The 21,360-nt window shown below is 52.0% G+C and overlaps 2 protein-coding genes and 1 pseudogene across 5 annotated transcripts in view; 1 reads left to right on the forward strand and 2 right to left on the reverse strand.

The window, feature by feature from the left end:
* Positions 1–629: 629 nt before the first annotated feature.
* On the forward strand, positions 630–5,512 carry PLD6 (phospholipase D family member 6). 2 transcript variants are annotated; one of them, XR_006196562.1, is made up of 3 exons: positions 630–1,105; positions 3,598–4,031; positions 4,145–5,512. XR_006196562.1 is itself a non-coding variant. In XM_042916161.1 (2 exons), exons 1-2 carry the CDS (start codon positions 664–666, stop codon positions 3,843–3,845), a joined length of 690 nt encoding a protein of 229 aa, XP_042772095.1. In that variant the 5' UTR covers positions 630–663; the 3' UTR covers positions 3,846–5,512. The 2 variants fall into 2 exon arrangements, 1 of the variants encoding a protein (XP_042772095.1); XM_042916161.1 differs by having other exon boundaries at positions 3,598–5,512.
* A 2,577-nt stretch (positions 5,513–8,089) lies between these two features.
* On the reverse strand, positions 8,090–9,080 carry LOC122206970 (annotated as a pseudogene).
* A 2,143-nt stretch (positions 9,081–11,223) lies between these two features.
* LOC122206718 (myosin phosphatase Rho interacting protein) overlaps positions 11,224–21,360 on the reverse strand; it is a 154,106-nt gene continuing 143,969 nt past the window's right edge. For 2 of the 3 annotated variants that reach the window (XM_042916158.1, XM_042916160.1), the window contains one exon: positions 11,224–18,239. In XM_042916158.1, coding sequence (XP_042772092.1) covers positions 18,168–18,239 — 72 coding nt within the window. In that variant the 3' untranslated portion in view covers positions 11,224–18,167. The remainder of the gene's footprint in view (positions 18,240–21,360) is intronic. The other variant, XM_042916159.1, reaches the window with a different exon arrangement.

Here is a 21,360-nt window from a genome sequence, read left to right on the forward strand (position 1 = left end):
CTTATTTGACACTCTCAGTGTGTTTCCAGACCCTTCTCCCAGCCCTGCCTAGCCGCGCCCCTAAAACAAAAGGAAAGGTTTGAACTGAGCGGTCATGGCTGCTCTACTGCGCCTCAAAGGGAAGAGGACCTGGATTGTTGCAGGCTCTGCGGGGAGCGGGTGGTATCGGGTCGCCTGCGGGGTGCACGCACTTCCACAGGGCTAGGCGGGCGCGGCCCGGTGCACTTGGCCAGAGGGCGCGCAGACGCGGTGGGGCAGCGAATAAGCCCAGAGAGGCCATGTGCAGCCAGGCTGCGCGTGCGCAGGCGTGGTGGGACGTGTGGGAGGGGGGCATGGGGGGTGGGGCGCACGGGGCCTGCGGGTGCACAGGCACAGTGGGCCGTGGCTGGAGAGCGGTCGCACGTGCCTGGGGTTGCGCAGGCGCGGTTGGCCGGGGGTGGCTGTACAGGGCCGGGGCGCGCAGGCGTAGTGGGTGGTGTGTAGGGGGGAGGGGGTCGGGCGCACGTGGCCGGCCTCGGCGCAGGCGTGATGGGCAGTGGAGGTGGGGGCGCGCTGAGTGCACGTGGCTAGGGGTGCGCAGGCGCAGTGGGTGGGGAGGTGCGGGCGCACGTGGCCGGGGGCACGCGCGCAGGCGCCGTGGGCGGCGGGGCAGGTCGGGGCGGCATGGAGCGGTTACGTTGGCAGGTGGCGGCTGTGGCGACCGTGGGTCTCGCGCTGGCTCTGGAGGCGCTGCCCTCCGTGCTGCGCTGGTTGCGGGCCTGGCGACGGCGAGGGTGGCAGAGCCCTCTGCGGCGCGAGGTGCTCTTCTTCCCGTCGCAGGTGACCTGCACCGAGGCTCTGCTGCAGGCCCCGAGCAAGGGGCCGTCGGGGCCGCCAGCGGGCTGCCCGTGCAGCCTGCCCCACGGCGAGAGCTCGCTCAGCCGCCTGCTGGGCGCCCTGTTGGCCGCCCGCGCCAGCCTCGAGCTCTGCCTCTTTGCCTTCTCCAGCCCGCAATTGGGGCGCGCGGTGCAGCTGCTTCACCAGCGCGGGGTGCGCGTCCGGGTCATTACCGACTGCGACTACATGGCCCTTAACGGTTCGCAGATCGGCCTGCTCCGCAAGGCAGGTAGGCCGGGCCAGAGAGGCCGGCAGTCCCGGCTTGGGACTCAGGTCCGTGGAGAACCTCTGGGGAGGGTCATCAGGCCCCCAGCCTGGCGAATGATGTGACCCCGGGGGCCTTAGGCAGTGGGGGAGAATGTCAAAAGCAGAAACTTGGTGGGGGGGTCTGAGTATAGGTGAGACCCCATATATGTCCCCTGGTGGCCTTGTGAGGTCAGGATGGTTTAGTCTGGAGAGACTCCAGGGCCGTCTGTAAAGAGCACCTGCCTTCACCCAGTGGGTGCACTTCTGTGCAGGGAGGTGTTAACGCTGGATACCTGAGTGTGAGCCCGGAGGAGTGAGCAGGCTGTGTGTTCCCAGCTAGTGGAGAAGATCTGGGGGATTCTCAGAGGCTGGGGGCCTGCCCAGCGACACCGGGGAAAGCGGACGTAGCTCCTGTGATTCCCAGTTTCTGATGACTGGCGTTGGCCTTGGGGGGCTGTGGGGAAAGCCTGTACCGGGTAGAGGCAGGGGATGTAGCCCCACCAGCTGAGTTTTTGACGTAGCAGACTGAAATGACAATGGCTTAGCCAGGCAGCACTCAGGAAATCAGGGGCGAACTGTAAAAACAAACCTGCAAGGCCCGCCGCTAGCGGACTGTCAGTGACCGTGTGCATAGGAGCGGGTGTGCCAAGATGGCGAAGGTGGGGCTTCCGGACTGAGGGGCCAAAGGAGGAAAAGTCATTTCACCATAAATGCACTAGTGAATTTTATGCTGGGGCTTTTGAAATGAATAAAAACGATATACTAAAAAACGTGGAGCTAAAATGTTTAGATGGTGAGCAGTTAATTTGTTTCTCCGGCTGCAGGAGGACAGGTAAGACGGATACCTCTGGCTGGCCTTTCTCTTGCAGTGGGATGGGGACAGTTGAAGCGGGAAGTATGAATAATTTTGCAAAGGGTCTAAATTCAGATTCTGGGCTTACCCGTGAGGTCTGTATTTCCTCCTCAGCCTCAGTATAACAGTTGTGTTTTGCATGTGGGACTTAAGATCTGTTCTGAAGGTAGAGCTAACAGGGGTTGCTGGCGGGTTGGTTAGAGAAGCGGTGTTCGGGTCCCCTGGGATAGGAAGGTTACGAGGCAGGGTTGCTGGCAAAATACAGGATGTCCAGGTAAATTTGAAGTTCAGATAAGCAACGAATACTTTTTAGTGTATGTCCCAAATATTGCATGGGACACACTTACTTTAAAAAACTATCTGTAGGGGCACCTGGGTGGCTCAGTCGGTTAAGCGTCTGACTCCGGCCCAGGTCATGATCTCACGGTTCGTGAGTTCGAGCCTCATGTCCAGCACTGTGCTGACAGCTCAGAGCCTGGAGCCTGCTTTGGATTCTGTGTCTCCCTCTCTCTCTGTCCCTCCCCTGCCCCTGCTTGCACTGTCTCTCAAAAAGAAACGTTACCCCCCCCCCCCTTTTTTTTTTAAATAAAAAAAGTATTTGTTGTTTATCTGAAATCACATCTTAATTTGGACATCCTGTATTTTTATTTGTGAAGTCTGGTGCCTCTGTTGCAAAGCAGCCTATTTTAAACTGTTCTCTTAAATCACACATTTCTTATGGTCTCGTCCACTAAGCAGATAACCCAGGAGGTAGGCATTATTCCAGGGTTGAGGCAGAGGAGGATGGACAGACGGGTCCTGCCCGAGGGGAGTTTGAAAACGGTAGGAGAGAGACAGACAGGAAAACAAAAGGCAAGGATTACAGGCTCCGTGGCGAGTGAAGGAGGCAAAGCGAGGGAGAATTCGGTTTTGTAGCAGTTAGAACTCTTTCTGCTTTGGCGGAAAGGCCCAGGGCATGCTGGGAGTTAGGGGCCCCAGCCGGCTGGCTTTGGGGTGACACTTCATTCCCTCGCCCGAAGCACCCAGGGCCTGGCTTCTCCTGCAGTCTTCCTGCTTGAGGCCCATCCTCCCCTTACGCAGTGGGGTGTGGTGCTGGCGTGCGTGGCGTTGGCAGGGGTGCCCCAGTTCCAGGGGTGGGCCCAGTGAGAGCTTGAAGGCAAGGAAAGCCCGGCGAACGATTGTTGCCCTGACCCCTCTGGCAGGGTCCGTGATGGGCCCTCCCAGAACCAGTAACCCGGGATTGTGCTGGTTGGTGCGTCCTTGAGAAGTGCGGGCGGGCAGACCTCACCCAGGTTCCAGGGCTGCCTGTCGGCGCCAGAAGGCAAGTGGTGTGAGTGTTGCCGTCCCGCCCCTCGGGACCGGCTGTCCCCACCGCCCCCCGGTCCTGGGCCACCACGCTCGCCGTTCCCTCGGCCTTCCCTCCTGTGCGCTGGCAGCGGCTGGTCACCATCTGGCTCGGCCACCGCCTCCTGCCCAAGGGTGACGAGCTTCCCGTCTCCCCTACCAAGTCAGAACTAGAGCAGCAGCTGCTGGGAAACGGTCTGCACTTGAGGAGGGGCTCCGGTGTCTGAACGAAAGCGTTGTAAGAGGCGGTGGAGAAGTCTGACTTGCCCTTTTTGCAGGCATCCAGGTGCGACACGATCAGGACCTGGGCTACATGCATCACAAGTTTGCCATAGTGGACAAGAAGGTGCTGATCACGGGCTCCCTCAACTGGACCACTCAAGCCATTCAGAACAACAGAGAAAATGTTTTGATTATGGAGGATGAAGAGTATGTGAGGCTTTTTCTGGAAGAATTTGAGCGTATCTGGGAAGAGTTTAATCCTACAAAGTATACCTTTTTCCCACAAAAGAAGAGGAATCACTGAAGCTTTGCTCTCCTCTGTCTTCAGAGTTCAAGGCGAGAACGGTGTTCGGCGTTACAGAACTTTTGTCCCCGCAGTCGAAACCACACCAGATCTAAAAGGATGGGACTCAGGACGGGCCTGTGCCCGCCCAGAGCGGCTGCCGGGTTCCGTGTCAGACTGTGCAGTCTACGTGAGAGAAATCTCAACGTGAGGAAAAAACACATTCAGACTCCGTTCTTGTTCATTAAAACACTAAAGTGAAGTGCAGAGTGGGGTTAAGGAGGAAAGGGAATCCCTGCAACCCGAGTCTCTTGTTTCAGGTCAGCTCGCTTCCCACCAGTATGTTCGGCGACAGCTTTTCAGGAATGGGCGTTCTGGAACTCGCCTCCTGCCTTGGGCCGGGTTTCTCCTGCTGTACAGAAAAGGCAAGATACCTCTTTCAGGATGTAAAGGCTGATTCCTCTTCCTGATTCTAGAGAATCTCTTGCTATGGCATCCGCTCCCCTGGCACTGTCTCCCACACTGTCTCCTCCTTTCCTGTTGGCCTGGCCCAACCCTTCCAGCACAGCTAACCCCCTGGGATGGGCCAGAGGTGGGCAGTCTCTCCATTTCTGCTGTCAGCGGCTCGTGGGTGCTTATGGGCAGGTTTGAGTCCGAAGAGGTTAAGGAGAGAAGTCAGGAAAAAGGGCAGGAGAGGGGGGTGCCGGGCACGGCAGGAGTGGGAGCCGCCTTCCGGGCCCCCCTGCAAACATTGGTTGCCACCACAGCGGGCAGGTCATTGTCCTAGCCGGGGTGCCTTGCATGGTGACCCTTTAAAATAAATACACAGGAGAAAAAAAGAACCCCACAAGTACCCAGGAGAATGTTCATCTTCCACAGCTTCCCTTCTGTTTTCATCGTGGTGAGTTGCTCCGTCTATCAGCAAGGACTGGAAGTGGCCAGAGGCTGCTTCTGTTTCTGTGTTAAGCCTTTAATTGTTAGCATGCTCGCATTCAAGGTAATTTTGTGCACTTAGAAGTGACCTTCACTGTACCACCTGTGAACTTGGCTAATTGGCATTTTTGGCTCAGCGTAATCAATCGTGGGTTACCTGACCATCTGGAGGAATAAACTAGAAGAGAGCCTCTTTTCAGGCTGTGGCACCTCACAGATCTGTTTTTATTCTCAGCTCAGGGATTTGCTTTCACCATTAATTACAATAGCTATCTTACGTACATTTGTGAAATGTTATTTTTTCATTAACGTGTATCTTTATGGAGAGATTGTTCACATGACACCTGAATAGCGATTTGGCCATCTTGTCCTATTTCTGTATGTAATCGTCCTGACGTCTGTTGGGCGTGTTTCACTTTCCCCATCACACTCATGGAGCCACCTGGAGAGACCACTCATCGTGGCATGTTTTTCCTTGTTTAAAGTTATCTTTGACTTACTGTGTTAGGCAAGTACATGCAAAGTTAATTTTCCTGATTTAATTGAAGCTAACAAGTATAATACATGGATTGGAACTCACAGGAAATGGTTTTGGACTGAATGTGTTTTTTCCCCCCAAGTTGCTTCTGCACTCCTGCAGCCTGTGTTCTGGAGAGAAAACAGGAGGAGTTGTAGGATGTGTCTGTGTCCTGGATGCTGAAGCCGCATCGTCCTGCACGTCTGCACGTTTGAATAAAGGCGTTCTTACTCTGGAATGTTAGTAGTGTGTCTTTGCCTTTTGCAGATCCAAATCGTGGGTGCTGTTAATGAAACAAATACCATTTTGCAGCAGTGGATGACATACGGCTATTTAGAGACTGCTGGTCAAGAGAGGAGCCCCAGGCAGGAGTAAGACCTCAGTGTTCCTTGGGGGACCGTCTAAAGTGTTCTCGAAGATGTCCATGCCGCCGTGGCAGGATTTCCAGCATTTTCCTCCAACCTGTGAAGGTTGGCTTGCGTGCAGCTCACTCTCACTGGTATCTGGGTCTTTGCCGTGGCTTGCATCCCCTTCTTCTAGAAGCAGGCTGGCGCTCAGACGTATGTTAGTAACCGTGCGCGCATAAGGTGACCTAGCCGAGCTGTCTGGATGTTTTCAGGATTCCTAAATGATCTCGTAAGATTTTTTATTTAATGGCTTTGTTTATATTGTTATCTTCATTATCTTAGCAGTAGGAAATCAAATCTCACAAGATTCGGGTTTTCTGAAAAGAACTGTGGTGAGATAACACTTCCTCCTGCAACCCTTATGATTAGAAAACACCGTTGGAGGGGCGCCTGGGTGGCTCAGTCGGTTAAGCGTCCGACTTCGGCTTGGGTCACGATCTCGCGGTATGTGAGTTCGAGCCCCGCGTCGGGCTCTGTGCTGACTGCTCGGAGCCTGGAGCCTGTTTCGGATTCTGTGTCTCCCGTCTCCCTCTCTCTCTGACCCTCCCCCGTTCGTGCTCTGTCTCTCTCTGTCTCAAAAATAAATAAACATTAAAAAAAAAATTAAAAAAAAAAAAAAAAAAAAAAAGAAAACACCGTTGGAGTGGGAATTGGCCGCGACAGTGCCCATAGCTGTGAAGTACACCAGGAAGGTTTGAAGGAACCAATACAACGTGTCTTTTTAATTTATTGGGAGAGAGACAGACACCGTGCGAGGCAGAAGCTGCGAAGTTGTGAGATCATGACCTGAGCTGAAACCAAGAGTTGGGCACTTAACCAAGTGAGCCACCCAGGTGCCCCAACAGTATTGTGTGTGTGTGTCAGTTTGTTTGAGAGAGACAGTGAGTGGGGGAGGGACAGAGAGGGAGAGAGAGAATCCCAAGCAGGCTGACAATGTGGAGCACGATTTGGGGCCTGAACTCACCAACTGCGAGATTGTGACCTGAGCCAAAATCAAGAGTCGGATGCTTAACCGACTGAGCCAACCCGGTGGCCTACAGCTGTCTTATATTTTAAAGCATGTTTTGGTTCTTTTGAATTGTTTTTAAAACAGCTGATTACTTAAAAAAAAAAACACTTCATTGAGATTCATACATGAATCATACATGAAAAGATTGACCCTTTTGAAGAATGCAATTCAGTGGTTTTTAGTATATAACAGAGTTGTGCGGCCATCGCCACTCTTGGATCCCAGAGCGTATTCTTCAGCCCAGAAAGAAACCATGTCCCAAGAGCAGCACTCTCCGTTCTCTGCCCCTCCCAGCCCTTGGCAACCGTCTCCTTCCTGTCTCTGGATTTTCCTATAAATGGAATCCTACAGTATGTGGCGTTTTGTATGTGCCTTCTTTCACTCAGCATAATGTTTTTGAGGCTGTCCCTGTTGTAGCATGTGCGTGTCAGTATTTCACTTCTTTCTGTAGTTGAGTCATAGAATATTCTGTCACGTGGATATACATTAAAAAAAACCCCATTCATCGTTTGATGGACATTTTGGTTTCCACCATTACAAATAATGATGCTGTAAACATTTCACATGTAAGTGTTCACGCCGATATGTTTTCACTTCTCAAGTACATAGCTAGGAGTAGATTTTTGGGGTCCAAGAACTCTTGTCTGAGAAACTACCAGACTTTTCCATTCCAACCAGCAGTGTAGGAGGGTTTCTTCTTCTCCACAACCTTGCCAACAGAAAATTATTACTGACTTTTAAAATTATAGCCAGCTCACTGGGTGTGAGGTGGTATCTCATTGTGGTTTTGACTTGCCTTTTCTTGATGACTAATGAAGATGAACATCTCATGTCCCTGTCGTTTGTATATTGTCTTTGGAGAAATGTCTGTTCAAGTCCTTTGCCCATTTTTAAAATATTGGGTTGCCTTTTTATTGATGAATTATAAGAGTTATAAGTTATGACCTATAACTTCATATGAATTATAAGGATTCTAAGAGTTCTTTTTATATTTCGGACTCCAGTCCCTTATCAGAAATATGATTTGCAAATAATTTCTCCCATTCTCTGGATGGTCTTTTTTCACTTTCTTGGGTACTGTTGGCATTTGCGTGTTAGAAATACCTGTTTTTAACCTCTGTTGTTTGGATTTTGGTGTCATATCTGAGAAACTGTCACCCAACCCAAGGTCGCAAAGATTTGCTTCTGTGTTTTTTTCTCGGAGTATTATTCTCTTAGCTCCTTGTGTCAGTCTGTGAACCACGTTTTTTCTAGGTCTTATATGTTTATTCAGAAAGTGATTCAGCTATGGAATGATGCATTTTTAGCACTATGAAATACAATGTTTTGAAGTACTTTCCCCCTACAGTTCTGTTTATAGCAGGATTATAATCCTGGAAATTCTCTTATCTGAAGTTTTTTATGCATTCGGGTATTTTGCATGATGCCTGATGTGACCAGCAATAAAGATTGCAATGAAGTAGTGACTGTGATCATAACCCACTTGTAATCCAAAAGCAAAAGGGACTCTCTTTTCTGTAGAGACAGCCGTGAAGTTACTAGGTAGTAACTGTCCATCTGAAAGGAACTGGCCGTCTTTTTCCTGACCAATTAGTGTGTCAGGCTGAGAACCCGGACAGGACCACAAGATGGGTGGCATCAGAAGCCTTCCCTTTACTTTGTATCTGATCCCAAATATTCACTAAAGGCTTCTTTTTTGCCTGCAGGACAGAGCGCTGGGTTGCACACTGGAGAGCGGCTGATGCAGATTTGTATTTTCCAGGATTCTTCCAACACACGTCGGAGCTCTGTGGCCTCTTGTGGAACGGCCCCAAATAGACATCCTTTGGGGGCCCACTGGAAAGCTGGCATTTATGAGTTGAGGAAGCGCCTCAGTTACGTAATAGTGCATTCTGTAGGTAGTTTTCCAAGGCTCTTCAGTGGCATCCACGTAAACCCAGCACCAGTGCCAAAGTCCCAGCCCTCGCCTCCCTTAATATTGCAGCCACATGTGCTGGTGTCTGGAACGGTGATGACAAGGACACGTTCTGAAGCAGCTTGATAATCTTTCACATAAAATTTTGTCCTGTGCAAGTTAAACTAGACAGCCAGTATAGTGCAGGGCATTTTCCAGTTTCTGCCTTTGGTGGCAAGTAGATAGCAAACTTCATCTTGCAGTTCAGCTCAACACTGTCGTGTTCAAAAACTTTCTGAAGTCCCCCAGAGCACCTGTTGCAGGCATTCTTCCCCTGACCAATTGCTACTTGCCTTGTTATCTGCACCAAAAGGTAGGTGAGCCTCGGGGGTCAGTGGTGGTGGGAAAAGCAGTGGTCGGAATGGAAAGGTGAGGCCTCAGCATGGCTGCCCATGCCACGTTCTCCGGTCTCTTCATTCTCATCTCTGACCCCCATTGGGTCTGTCCACTTTTGGGTCAGGTCTGTGAACCATTTTGAGGTTTTGTGTATGGTGAGAGGCAGGGGGTCCAACTTCATTCTTTTATATGTGGATAGCTAGTTGTCTCAGCACCATTTGTTGAAAAGATGATTCTTTCTACCCTGAATGGTTTTGGTATTCTTGTTAAAAATCAGTTGATCACCTAAATGCAATTGCTTCTTTCTGGATTCTTAATTCTGGTCCATTGGTCTGTGTCAGTCCCCGTGCCAGTACACACACTGTCTTGACTACTTAGGCTTTGTGTCAACTTTTGAAACCCGGTAAACAAGTCCTTTAACTTTGTTCTTCTTTCCAACATGGTTTTGGCTATCCTGGGTCCCGTTACATGTCTTTATGAATCTTAGGATCAGCTGATCAGCTTTTGCAGAAGCAGCTGGGATTGTGTTGAGTCTGTAGATCAAGTTGGAGAGTATTGCCGTTCTAACGATATCACATTTTCCAACCCGTGAACATGGGATTCCTTTCCATTTGTTTAAATCTTACTTTTTTTTTGTAGTTTTCAGTGTCTAAGTCTTACACTTCTTTCAAAAAAGTTGATTCCCAAGTATTTTATTCTTTTTGATATTATTGCAAATGGAATTGCTTTGTTTCAGGCTGCTACTAAATACAATTCATTTTTGTATATGAATGTTGTATCCTGCAAACTTGCAGACCTCATATCAGTTTCAATAGATTTTTTTAGTGGATTCCCTTAGGTTCCCATATACAAGATCATGTTACCTGCAGATACAGTTTTTACTTCTTCCTTTTCAGCATGGACGTTTTTCCTATTTCTTGCCTGGCTAGAATCTCCAGTACAGTGTTGAATATATATGGTGAGAAGAGCTATCCTTGTCTTGTTGCTGATCTTCAGGGGAAAGTTTCCAGTTTTTCACCATTAAGTATGAAGTCGTGGGGTTTTTATAAATGTTCTTTATCACACTGAATTTGCTTACTTGTATTCCTAGGTTGCTGAGTGCTTTGATCATGAAAGGATGCTAGATTTTCTAAGTGCCAACTGATTTTCACAATTGCAAATTACACAGCTTTAAAAAAATGTTAAAGTTATTAGAATACCATTAGGACCAGTGTCTAGAATTTTTTTAAAGAACAAAAAATTATCGAAACATTTTTAAACAACTGGAATAGCACACCGGAGGTATGCTACTTTGTATGTCTGTACTCTATTTTTTCTAAGTTTTTTGAATTCCAGAAGTTGATTTCCAATAGGTAGAGTCAGAATTTGTTTTTTTCTGTTTACTGAATAAAAGTTTGGATTTCCACACACTTTCACCTATTTCATTCCAAAGGTTGTGGCAATATTGGGAAAATCCAGTTTCTTATTTTCTTATTCTATTCAGTGGGCCACAACTAGAATTTTAAAAAATTTAACAGAATGTAGGGTGCATTCTTTTGTGAAGTTTTGGGTTATGGTGTGTGTGTGTGTGTGTGTGTGTGTGTGTGTGTACTGGGTCATGAGATAGGATGTATTTTCTCTTTGAAACACCAAGTACAACTTTATTGTAAAAAACCTAATAATAAAGGGGCAGATATGAGAGTTCTATTTCCTTGATTGATAGTTCTAGCTCCTTCCTCTCTTTAGTATTTTTTATGCTGCTTTTGGCCTCCCTTGAAGGTTTCTAGAGCAGAGCCAATGTACCTTCATTTGATTCATGATATAAAATATTATGCATTGTATGTGAACATAGGTAGTTTTTTTTTTTTTTAAACTTTACTTATTTTGAGAGAGAAAGCGGGAGTTGGGGAGGGACAGAGAAAGGTCAAGAGAGAGAGTCTCAAGCTGGCTCCCCGCTGTCAGCGTGGAGCCCGACGTGGGGCTCAAACCCACAAACCATGAGGTCAGGACCTGAGCTGAAGTTGGATGCTTAATCGACTGAGCCACCCAGATGCCCCACAATACAGACTTTTATGTGAAATCTCCTGATTTTAAAATGCTGATAAACCCCTAACTTTGAAAACACTTTTGTTTTTAAAGCCAAACAAAACGAAAACCAAAAAACTCCAGGATAAGTCTCTAGGCTACTGACAGGTTTCCATATTCTGATTTAAATGAATATTGTGCATGTCTCTCCATTGAACAAACTCCCATTCACAGCATGCCAGGGTGATGCAAAAATAGTTTATTATGATATAGTTTATGTAAAGTTAGGTAATATTTACAAAGTAGAAACGATCAGCTGCATCCATGGGAATCTAGCATGTCACACAAAGGAATAAATATTTTGACAAAGGAACACTTCAATTGTGAACAGTTGTTCAGAAACGGTTTATTTTTTTAAAAAAGCCTCAATGAAACCATCAAAATGTTGAATTGTCGGAAGAGCGAGCAGCTTGGCTGACCGGGCTCACCTCTTCGGGAGGGCAGTGTGGCCGGACAGAAGATGCCACCCCCCCCCCCAACCCCCTGGCAGAGCCCCTGGGGCCGCCCCAGCGCGGGGAGGCAGTGGGGGGCTGCCAAGCCCAGAGGCCTCCACACACGTTGTTCAGAGAACGTTACCACTTAGCGTTAGTACAGAAATGAAACCCCGGTTAGAATTACACGGGCTTGTTGTTTGAACACGTTATCACCCGACTGTTGCAATAATTAGCTGTGACAGAAGTCACTGCTGTGGATTATTTCCAAACTTGTCACAGCAGAAAGTTATGTACACGTTCCACTTTGTTCGTGTATCGGCTCCCCCAGCAGTTTGGCCTAGCGTTGTCGTCCTTGGTCGCTGGACCGAGACGTTCCCTCTGACACAAGAGTGTATTTGTGAGAAAAGTTATTAAGAATTACAATTGGTGAGGAGTCACTTAGAAACTTTACACTTTATAAATATTAGGAAAACCACATGAATTCTTAGCACTTAACTGGTTTTAAGTCCTAACAGTAAGTCAGTAGAGAAGTCATTAATACTAAAGGTAAATCCTAAAATCCATCGTAATTGGTTTTGTGATACAAACTTATAACACAATAATGACTTTAGTGTTCTTTATATAATCTATTCCTAGCTTCCTATAAAACAAAACTGAAATATGTGATACAACTAGTTGTGAAGGGCACAGACACGTGACGGGTGGCAGGCCGACTGTGTCCGGCGACCGCTGCTTTTCCAGAACTTCATTCCTTCCGGTGTTCGGACTGCATCCCGAGAAGCTCTCCCTTCCCCCACCAGCCCCCGACCGACGCCCACGGACCATGTGCTTCACCCTTGGGACCTCCGAGTCCTCCTGGGTCAGCCTATGCACCGGATGAGCCGGTTTCCCGCACGTTCCCTCCCCAAAGTGACGCGGACACACGATGCAAAGGGACCGCGCTGGCAGCTCTGCACCCTCGACACTTCCCACAGGACCTAGGAGTGGGGGACATGCAGACGCCCGGCCCAGCGAGGGGTCACGAGTCCCCCCATCCGGCCGCTCGGGCCAGAGCAGTGCCTTCCACGACGTCTCCCTACAGGCCTGAAATCGCCACAGAAAGATCTGGGGAAGATGTGCCCACCACGTTCTCCACGGTCCTGCTTTTCCTGGAGGCCTCCGAATGGCTCGGCCGGGAGCAAGTATGACGGAGTTCTTCCAGAGAAAACGCGCGTGGATGCAGGCCTCCTGTTACTTCAGATGCTGGCATGCACTCCTGAAAACCGCCCATGAGGTGACCGAAGCTTTGAAGAAGGTGCATCACCCGTTAGAAACGGTTCCTTATCACTCTGGGTGGCGTTCAGTGTTGAACCCAAAGCCGTCCTCCCTAGCTTACGAGGGGATCTTTTTAAACCCATACCAACTCTGTCACGAAAATCCCTGCGGTAATTTCTGAGTAATATTTACACCGCTCACTCTGTATAACGTAGGTTATTTTGAAGCAAGTAAACAGTGGCTTTTACACAGAGAAGCTGGAAGCCAGTGAGGCGGGCTCCTCTCCACAAGGCACGCGGGCACCTAGGGGGAAGGGGCCCAGGCTGTGTTGGGGCAGGTGGTCCTTGCTCCCTACAGTGGGGCTGGGGTGGTGCTGAGGTATTCCTCGTACTCTGCTCAGATTCCTCTGCTGAAAGACAAGAAGGGAGACCCCTTCCCTTTAATAAAGAAACCAGAATACTCGAAACTTGTTTTCAAAAGGGCAGAAGAATGAGGCTGGGTCTTTTCCAGCCGACAACCCTTGAGAGAAATCGATGTTCGTTTTCGTACTGTGTTTATGTCCTGTCTTCCTCACAAAGAACCCAAAACAAGTGGTTTTACCAGACTCACTTCGGGGTGGTTGTCATTGAAACTTTCCACCGTGGGAAGTACGGCCTCACTGAAAGCGTCCAGGTGTGAGAGCAACGGCACCCCATCCAAGTACCACGGACCCCGTCTCCGGGCAGACGCGGCCAGCTGTGGAGCGGGGGACGCGTCCCACGATGTCCTACGTGGTGCTGAGAACAGTGGACTTTACCTTTTGACCCAATCTCAGGTGGATGGAAAGATCTCTCCTCGGATCAGGGGTCTCCTGTCTGAGCTCACGCCTTTTAGGTATCGTAGCGTTTGCTGACCGAGCAGACAGTACAGGGCCTCGTCTCTCAAGAATGACCCAAGGGGCGAGAGCCCGTGATGAAAGACGACACAAAGCGGCACGCAAATACCTGAACTGTAAGAAGCGTCAGCACAAGCAAGTTTTCGGCAGCACCTCCCCAGGCCCTGGTGAAGAGTGGACACCGTGGCGCCAGGGCCCCGAGAGCTGCCCGCCGATCCCAGCTGATGGAGAACACGTCCGGGCGGCACGTCAGATCTGTTCGTGAAGCAAATTCCTATCTGACAGAATGCACGGCAGGAGCTCCGCTTCCAGGATGTTCAGGATGGGAGGTATTCCAAAGGACGGACGTTTCCAGAGAAGCGAAGCTGCTGATGAGCACAAGCTTTTTTCCTTTTACTACCTGCTTCCCTGTCCTTTGTAAGAACTTTAAAAATACCCCCTCCCTCCCACCTTTCCTGGTGATGAAGGGTTGCTGAATTCTGTAGTTGTCCGGCTTTCTGAAGTTGTGTGTTCGACGGAGTTAAAAACTGTGGCAAGCTTCCGTGGGACAGCGATGCGGACGCTTACTTTCAGGACTACTTTTAGATTTGAGAAGACGTGTTGATGGGCCGCATTCTTTCCACTGAGTGAAAACAGCTCCGAGTGCCTGGAGAAGAGCTGGTGTGTGGCCAGCCGTGACAGAGCACGCGGGGCCTGAGATCAGGCCACGGGTGATGCATGGGCTGAGTCCGCCAAAGGGGCCTGGGCAGCTCTGGGAGCCAGGGGAGTGGAGGCAGAAACGCACTGCCCGCTGGCTCATCTGAGTGGGGAACACGTGGGGGTGCCCGCAGTGCTTCCCTGTAGCCGGCGAGCTGTCGGGGACCCCGGCACAGCCGCGTGCGTTGCTTTAAAGCCCGAGAAAAGTGGCCACGGGGCAGGTGCCCGGCCTCCAGCAGGGGTGGGGCAGACAAGTGCTGCCCCAGGCCCAGGCCCAGGCTAAAGCCGGACTTGCCAAGGGGACCGCCAGGCAGCAGTGACAAGGATCGTGCTCGGTTCTCAGGTTAAGTGTTCCAGCTCCCTCCATGGTGAGATAAACACTATCAACTGGAACCCTAAAACTTGTTTTTTTATGCCATCGGTTTTGTTTCGTGGCCTTATTAACAACTGTCACAGTCCCTTTCAGACAGACCCCTAGGGTCACAATTACATTTCTTAGGAACCGCAATTCGCTCTCTCCCCGAGTCTGGCCGCTGTGAGGCCCCCCGAGGCCTACCTGTTGGGTCGGTGAGCTAGTGACTGGTGAGTCCACTGCGTCACAGGTTCCTCTTAACTAGCCAGAGCCTGGGGCCTTTCCACTCACTGGATTCCTAGGGAGGAGCCTCTGATTCTGGCTCTTGACAAACCCACACATTCCTCCCATGGCCCCCACCTGTCGCCCCAGGATGGCCCTCACCTCCTCCATCAAGTTCAGACCCAGTTTGAGGCCTTACGGTGCAAGTTTCCATTTCCAAAGGCAAAGTGCTCTGCCGCACGTCTGCCAGGGAGGCCGCAGACAGCTACGGTCACCGGAATGCTAGCAGGCGCTGAAGTCACACACGTCGATAAAGGAGCCTGACTGGCAGAAAGCGGCTCTTCGGCATGTGTGCGCACGCACGTGCAGACGTGAGCGCGGATCTTACGCACAGACCCCGTCGAAGTCAAATGGTTCCATTTTCCCGTTCGCGTGTTTGATGGCTTGTCAGCTGCTAGCGAACCACAGAGGGACCAGTGACCATTTACAGGAAGATCATTACAACTGGGAAGACTCGATCCACGTGCTCATCTTCCACTGGGAAGTGGGGACGCCCCCACTGCCCGGTCGGCACCAGGAGCAGCGGGAGCACCCCAAGTTCACAATCACCTACACTACCCCATCCACCGAAGGACCCTTCTCCACCGGCACAGAAAGCAACTCCACCCCCACAGCTTTATTCTTTCTTCTCTCAGGAACTTGGTGGCTAAAACCTCCTCGGGGTTCTGGGTGCTCTACGGAGACCATGCACAGCGGGATTGGGGTGCAACACAGAGGTGGTAAAGTGAAGCCCCCTTTATTCTGTTCTGTCTGCTCTCTCCAGCCAGAGGACCGGCTTATCAGCAGGTGGTTCAGATCGGGTTCTAGGCCATAGCTGTCACTATGCGACGCTCAGCAAGACCAGGCTAGGCTTGGGGCCTTTTCTAGAGGCTGCAGCAGGAGCAGCCTTTTGTTAGAGAGAAGCCAGGGCGCCCCGGTTTGTAGCCCGTTCCTGGTAACGCCCAGACTGAAGCAGCCCAGGGGAGCGAGTTCTGTGGTCTCTGGGGCGAGGAGGCGGAGCCCTCAGAGGCTGCGGTGACAGATCTGTCTTTCTTGGTCTCTGCCTTCCACCTCCGCATACGGCTGTTCCTAGGACTCCCGAGGTGCGACCTCAAGGGCTGAGTGATGAACACAGGTGCGTAAAGTGCTCTGACCTATTTAAAGTACTGCAGGTTTCGGACCCTCGGCACGGTCCGGAGGCAGGTGGGGCTGGATTCCATGCAGGGACCCTGCCAGGAAACCAGAAGCCAGAGAGGGCTGGAGGCAGGGGGCTGCCTGGAGAAGGGCTAGAGTCCCCAGAGGCAGCAGGGACACTCACTAAGGAAACTGCGGTAGAGGAGGGGAGTTCTCCGAAGGAGTGACGTGAAACCGTGCTGCTGAGACGGTCTGTGCGGGGACCAGGCAACAAGGCCCCCGCCCCATCAGATCCTGCTGGCCATCACCTCACTCTCTGCCCTGGAGGACATACGTGTTAAATAGCGTTCTAGAGCCCAAAGAATGGACCACGGGATCCGGAGCATCCCATGCTGAGCGGCACACGCACAAAACCATGGTCCTTCCTAAAAATGCTGCCAGTCTACACCGGGGGTGGTGTGGGGTGTCTGGTGAGTAGCATTGAAAACCCAGACCTAACATTCTCTTGCCTTTAAAAACATGGAATAGCAGCAAAAGAGTGACAGGTGTGGGTTAAGACTCTGGAGGTTGGTGCACAGAAGAGCCTCGATGCCAGTGGACGGCTCGGAGTTTATTCCCACTAGAAGACAGCACGCCCCAGACCCTTCTGCCCGGCCTTTCCGGGGCTTTCCCTGGATGACCTTGTTAACCGAATCTAGAGACTGAGCAAGGTGATTTCCAAGTTTCTACCCCCAAAGTGCCCACGTACCCAGACTCCCCACCTAACGGAAGCATCGACAGAGTGAAAGTGCGCTCTTGGCAGTAAAATCAACGGGAGACAGAGGCGGCGAGACCAGAACGAGCTCCTCCCGACACTCTATTGCAGCACTTCCGGCCGCTCTGGAGCCCAGAGCCGCGAACGGCTTCCCACTAGGCGGGGCTTGTTTACAGTCCTCGTCTCGACAGGATTAATGGTTTTCCGGGCGCCGGGAAGGACACCCCAGCGTGAGAGGTTTTCGAGAACTGCCGTCGTGTGTCACGGCAGGTAAAGAGGTCTCACTCTGACTGTTAGAAAACGCAACTTTGCTAGCACAGGTTTACTTTAGGCTCCCTGAATGCTGCGCGAGAACCTTTCAGAGCTCAGAGTAGAGTTAAAAACAACAGTGGCAGTTTTCATCTGATTCCGACATCCTCTGCACTTTCTTTTTGACTTAACATAGGGGTCTTCACTCAGCCTTCTCAGAAGCAATGTGGAGGTTTCTTTCAGAAAGGTTAAAGACCGGAACAGTCTTTCCCCTTGACTGATTCCCCAAGGGAATTCATCAGGCTTTGTAAGCACGGTCTGCAGCCCAGGCCACAGGTCAACACTCTTAAGTTGTTAGGAAGAGACCAGGGCTACTGGTGACCAACAAAGGAGCGAGCGTAGGAAGGAATGCGAGGGGCCGGGGTTTTGTGCAAGATTTAATAAAAAACAAACAAAAATAGGAATGGCTGCTTTCGACATTCTCCAGGTTGTGAAAGGTCTCCCGCGATTATCTGCGGTGCGGCTCTAAGCTGAATTAGTGGGACCCATACAAAACGCCGTCCTTCTCCCAAGCCAAAGGTGGTGACCGGGGGTTGTGAACCGTGCCCCCCGACCTGCTCTCCCAGCTTCTCCCGAAGACTAGTGAGTTGTCGGTGCCGCCACCTGACGCCCTGCTCTCTCCGAGCGACCCGGACGCGGCAGAGCGACAACCGCCCGGGCCCCGAGTCCGCACAGTGCACCCGGCGGGACGAGCTAGCTTATCGACAGACTGCTGGGCCTTAATACTGACGGTGAGTGCGGTGGCTGCGGCGGGAGGGGGCTCTGTGCAGACCCGGCCGGGAGCGGACAGCCCTCCCGGCCCCCGCTGCCTGGCGGGTTTCTGGATACCGTGGGAACGAAGCTTTGACGAGGACACGGGAACTGGGAATCAACACAGCGGGGAACGATGTGAACAACCCATAAATCAGTCTCTCATGCATCCATACCCACAGTTAATGATGACAACGGTAATGACAACGATAGTAATAAAAAATAAAGGTACAGACAAGAAGCGGCGCTTGGGTAGTGCTGCCGCGAGCCGGGAGGGGTGTGTGTTCAAGTTGAACGGGACACAGCTAGTCTTTCTTCAAGTCCCTGGATTCAAAGAGCTTCAAGCGTTCTTGCACGGTCAGGCCTTCCTTCAGACTCTGGGTGGACACGAGGGCAGGAGAAAAAGAAACACACCGTTAGCACCGGGCCCGGCGCCGTGCGTGCAGGCTGCAGTCAGGCAGAGGTGCGGGTGCCGGGGTGGAGGGCGGGGCGGGAGGGGCTCCTCGAGAGATTAGTGGGGCATGCTAAGGAGAGAGATGTCCCCTGTGAAACGGTGTTATCTGGATGAAAAAAGGAAAAAACCAGAGAAACAGACCACGTGTGTAAGCAGCTGAATTCCGAGCTTAGGGCTCTTCGGACAAGCAGCGATCAGATCGACTCAGCCAGGGGAGAAAGGTATGCCAAGAACTAGAAATCCGCCCGTCTGTGTCCTTCTGTGGGCTCTGTCCACATCTGGTCCCTCCGTGACCGTGACGCTGAGCCTCGTGAGGACGGCGGGGGCCCCCGCCCCCTGGGCTGCACCCTGGCAGCGCCCGCTTCCCTCCAACCTGCTCCTGGCCCGAGCTGCTCCCTGGCCAGCGGCCCTGGTGGCTTTACTGTCACTGGGGACCTGGGAACACGTCAACATATTTACTCAAGTCTTCAGAATGCGAAGCCAATACTCCCTTCAAGTGTGACCTCGGTAATTTTGAAATCTGTGTGCTCCAAGATGAATGACACTTCACTAACTGGGGGACAAAACAGTTCCCCCTGGCCCTTAGGGGCTTTTCCCAAAGATCTAACTTGACAAGAAAAGGAACATCCTCAGAGCGTGGCTGAGGTTACTTCGGCACCAGCTCGGATGGGGCTGGTTCCTCAGTGGCCACGTGATCTTCGTGGCCCGTCTCAACACCAGCCTCAGACTTGCCCACTGGCCGGCATGTGCCAGAACTCACAGAGGTACAGGCTCCTCTGGGACGTATGAACCTCAAGGGTGGCCCCGGGTACAGGCTCCAGGTGACCACTGTGGTTTTTAGCCAGAAATCAGAGCACCGTGAAGTGGAGCGGGGCGGGGGGGCCCGAGAGCCCGGCCTGCCGTTTCCTGCTCTGGCACACTCCTGGGAGCTCCCGGCGCGGCGCGGGCTGCTGCCTCGGAGCGCGTGTCTGTGAGCGAGGCCTGTGGGACACAGCTTCCCACAGAGTTTGAGGCAGGAGAGGCGGGCCCTGGCGCCCCCCCACCCCATCGCCTAGAACAGCTCTGCCTGCTCTCTGTACTGTGGAGCTGTGAGCTCTAGGTGTGTAAATGAATGAAGTCACTGGTTTTCGTTTTTCTTTTAAATAAAGGGTTCTGTGAGTAACCCTTCTGAAGCCCATTGGTCCAGACTGAGAAGCAGGCATTAGGGGCCCTGTTGAAGCCTGCCGCCGGGTCACCTGGAGGACTCAGCGGGGCAAATCCATGTCCCGCCCTGAAGTGTAAATTTCCTTAATGCACATAACGGCCTCATCCGCTCTCGGGTCTTTCCCCCAGTGCTTCAGGTCAAGGGGCACCCACGGGCAGAGCGGCGTCAGGTGCTGGACGTGGCCGCGGTGCGGGAGGCTCCACACCTAAGTGCCAGCCGGCCCGTCACTTGCCGCACCGCTTTGTTCTGGCGGGGGACTTGGTGGGGAGGGTCCTCGGACGGAGGGAGAGCAAACGTTCTGCCTCCGGTGGGCTCTCCGGTGTCAGGAGTCCCTGCTGTGCTCGGGACAGGCAGTTGGGGAGCAGGGCGGCGAGGGGCAGCCCGAGGCCACGGGCTCAGGGTCACATACCGCTGTGCGCCAGAGCTGAGCTATCAGGGTAGAAAGTAAGTGACCCCCGTGCTGACCCTGTGCACCCAGACGAGGGCTCCCGGGGTATACACAGCCAGCTCCTCTAGGGCTCGTTCCTCCCACAGGGCTGGTCTCTCCAACAACTGCCTCCGTGACCCCAAACTCAGACCACCGGATGGGGGCCTCTATGAGGACCCCGTGGGAAAGGTCCGCTCCGATCTCGATCTCAGAAAAGCCACGAGGCTCTGAAGCAACGGGCTTGCTTTGACTGTGTGGGAGCTGAGACTGTCTATCCTTTTGAGTGAGGCAGGATGCGGAAAGAGAACATCAACAAAGGACATTACGAGGACACATCAGATCCCACATCAAAGAGCACCACCGACAGGTGTGGATTCTGGGCAGCCTCATTCCCGGGTCTTCCTGTGGTGGTGGGGTGGGAGCGGGGCGGGGAGGGATCTCCAAATACATCCAGGGAAAAGGACGGCGCACGTCCGAGAGTGAGCACCGGTGGATACTGCAAACAGGCCTAGGCCTGCCTGGCATCACAAGAGGTGTCTTTAAGGACATCTGCGAGGTCCCCTTCTACTCAGGCCAGGGGGACAGTGTGTCACAGAGACGCTGGAAACTTGGCCAAGTCACGTGGACTCGAACACATCTGGGAAAACCCCATTCCTGGCCTCCTTACCCCTCTCATTTGGGTGCTGGCACCTCCGAGGGTCTGAGGCTGCGCTGGAGGCCCCGACCTTCGTGGGTGTGCCCGACAGTGCCCTCACTCTCCACCTTGCCTTTAGCTGCCTCCTGGCCAGCAAAAAAGGTCTTCCCGGCACATCACCGCAAAGTCCCTTATTGGTCTTGTCACTGACTTTCTGGCCTTTCTTCCATAAGGGACAAACTCAGACACACCCCCGGGAAACACAATGTGTTCCGACGGGGTGGCCTGACCCAGCCAGGTCCCGGGAGGGCGCAGCAGAAGCTTTTCATCGCCCGTCATTTGCCGGGATGGGCAACAGGCCTAAATCATTAACAGTGAACTTACAGTGGCTACGGTTCAACCTCAAATAGGAAGTAGAACCTTCAATAAGAAAACCGTAAACAAAAGAAGTTCTCCTTTTGCTAAACAGAGTGTTTTTCACGTTTACAGAAAAAGCCCAAACAAAGTTTTCAGTCAAGCCTCCGCCATATCTGGTTCTAAGTAACTTGGGACTATAGAAGAATAAATAAAACCAAACTGACTAGGTTTAAAACTTGTGTTTTCTTAAAAGTCTTCCTTTTAAGGGGCGCCTGGGTGGCGCAGTCGGTTAAGCGTCCGACTTCAGCCAGGTCACGATCTCGCGGTCTGTGAGTTCGAGCCCCGCATCAGGCTCTGGGCTGATGGCTCGGAGCCTGGAGCCTGTTTCCGATTCTGTGTCTCCCTCTCTCTCTGTCCCTCCC

The sequence above is a fragment of the Panthera leo genome, chromosome E1 (assembly GCF_018350215.1).
Source record: "Panthera leo isolate Ple1 chromosome E1, P.leo_Ple1_pat1.1, whole genome shotgun sequence".
NCBI classification, from domain to species: domain Eukaryota; kingdom Metazoa; phylum Chordata; class Mammalia; order Carnivora; family Felidae; genus Panthera; species Panthera leo.

What these genes read in the sequence shown, in the direction of transcription:
- PLD6 (XM_042916161.1), top strand. Translation starts at nt 664, where the DNA reads ATGGAGCGGTTACGTTGGCAGGTGGCGGCTGTGGCGACCGTGGGTCTC. An exon ending in CGGCCTGCTCCGCAAGGCAG is followed by an intron (nt 1,106 to 3,597) that starts GTAGGCCGGGCC and finishes CCCTTTTTGCAG; the next exon opens with GCATCCAGGTGCGACACGAT.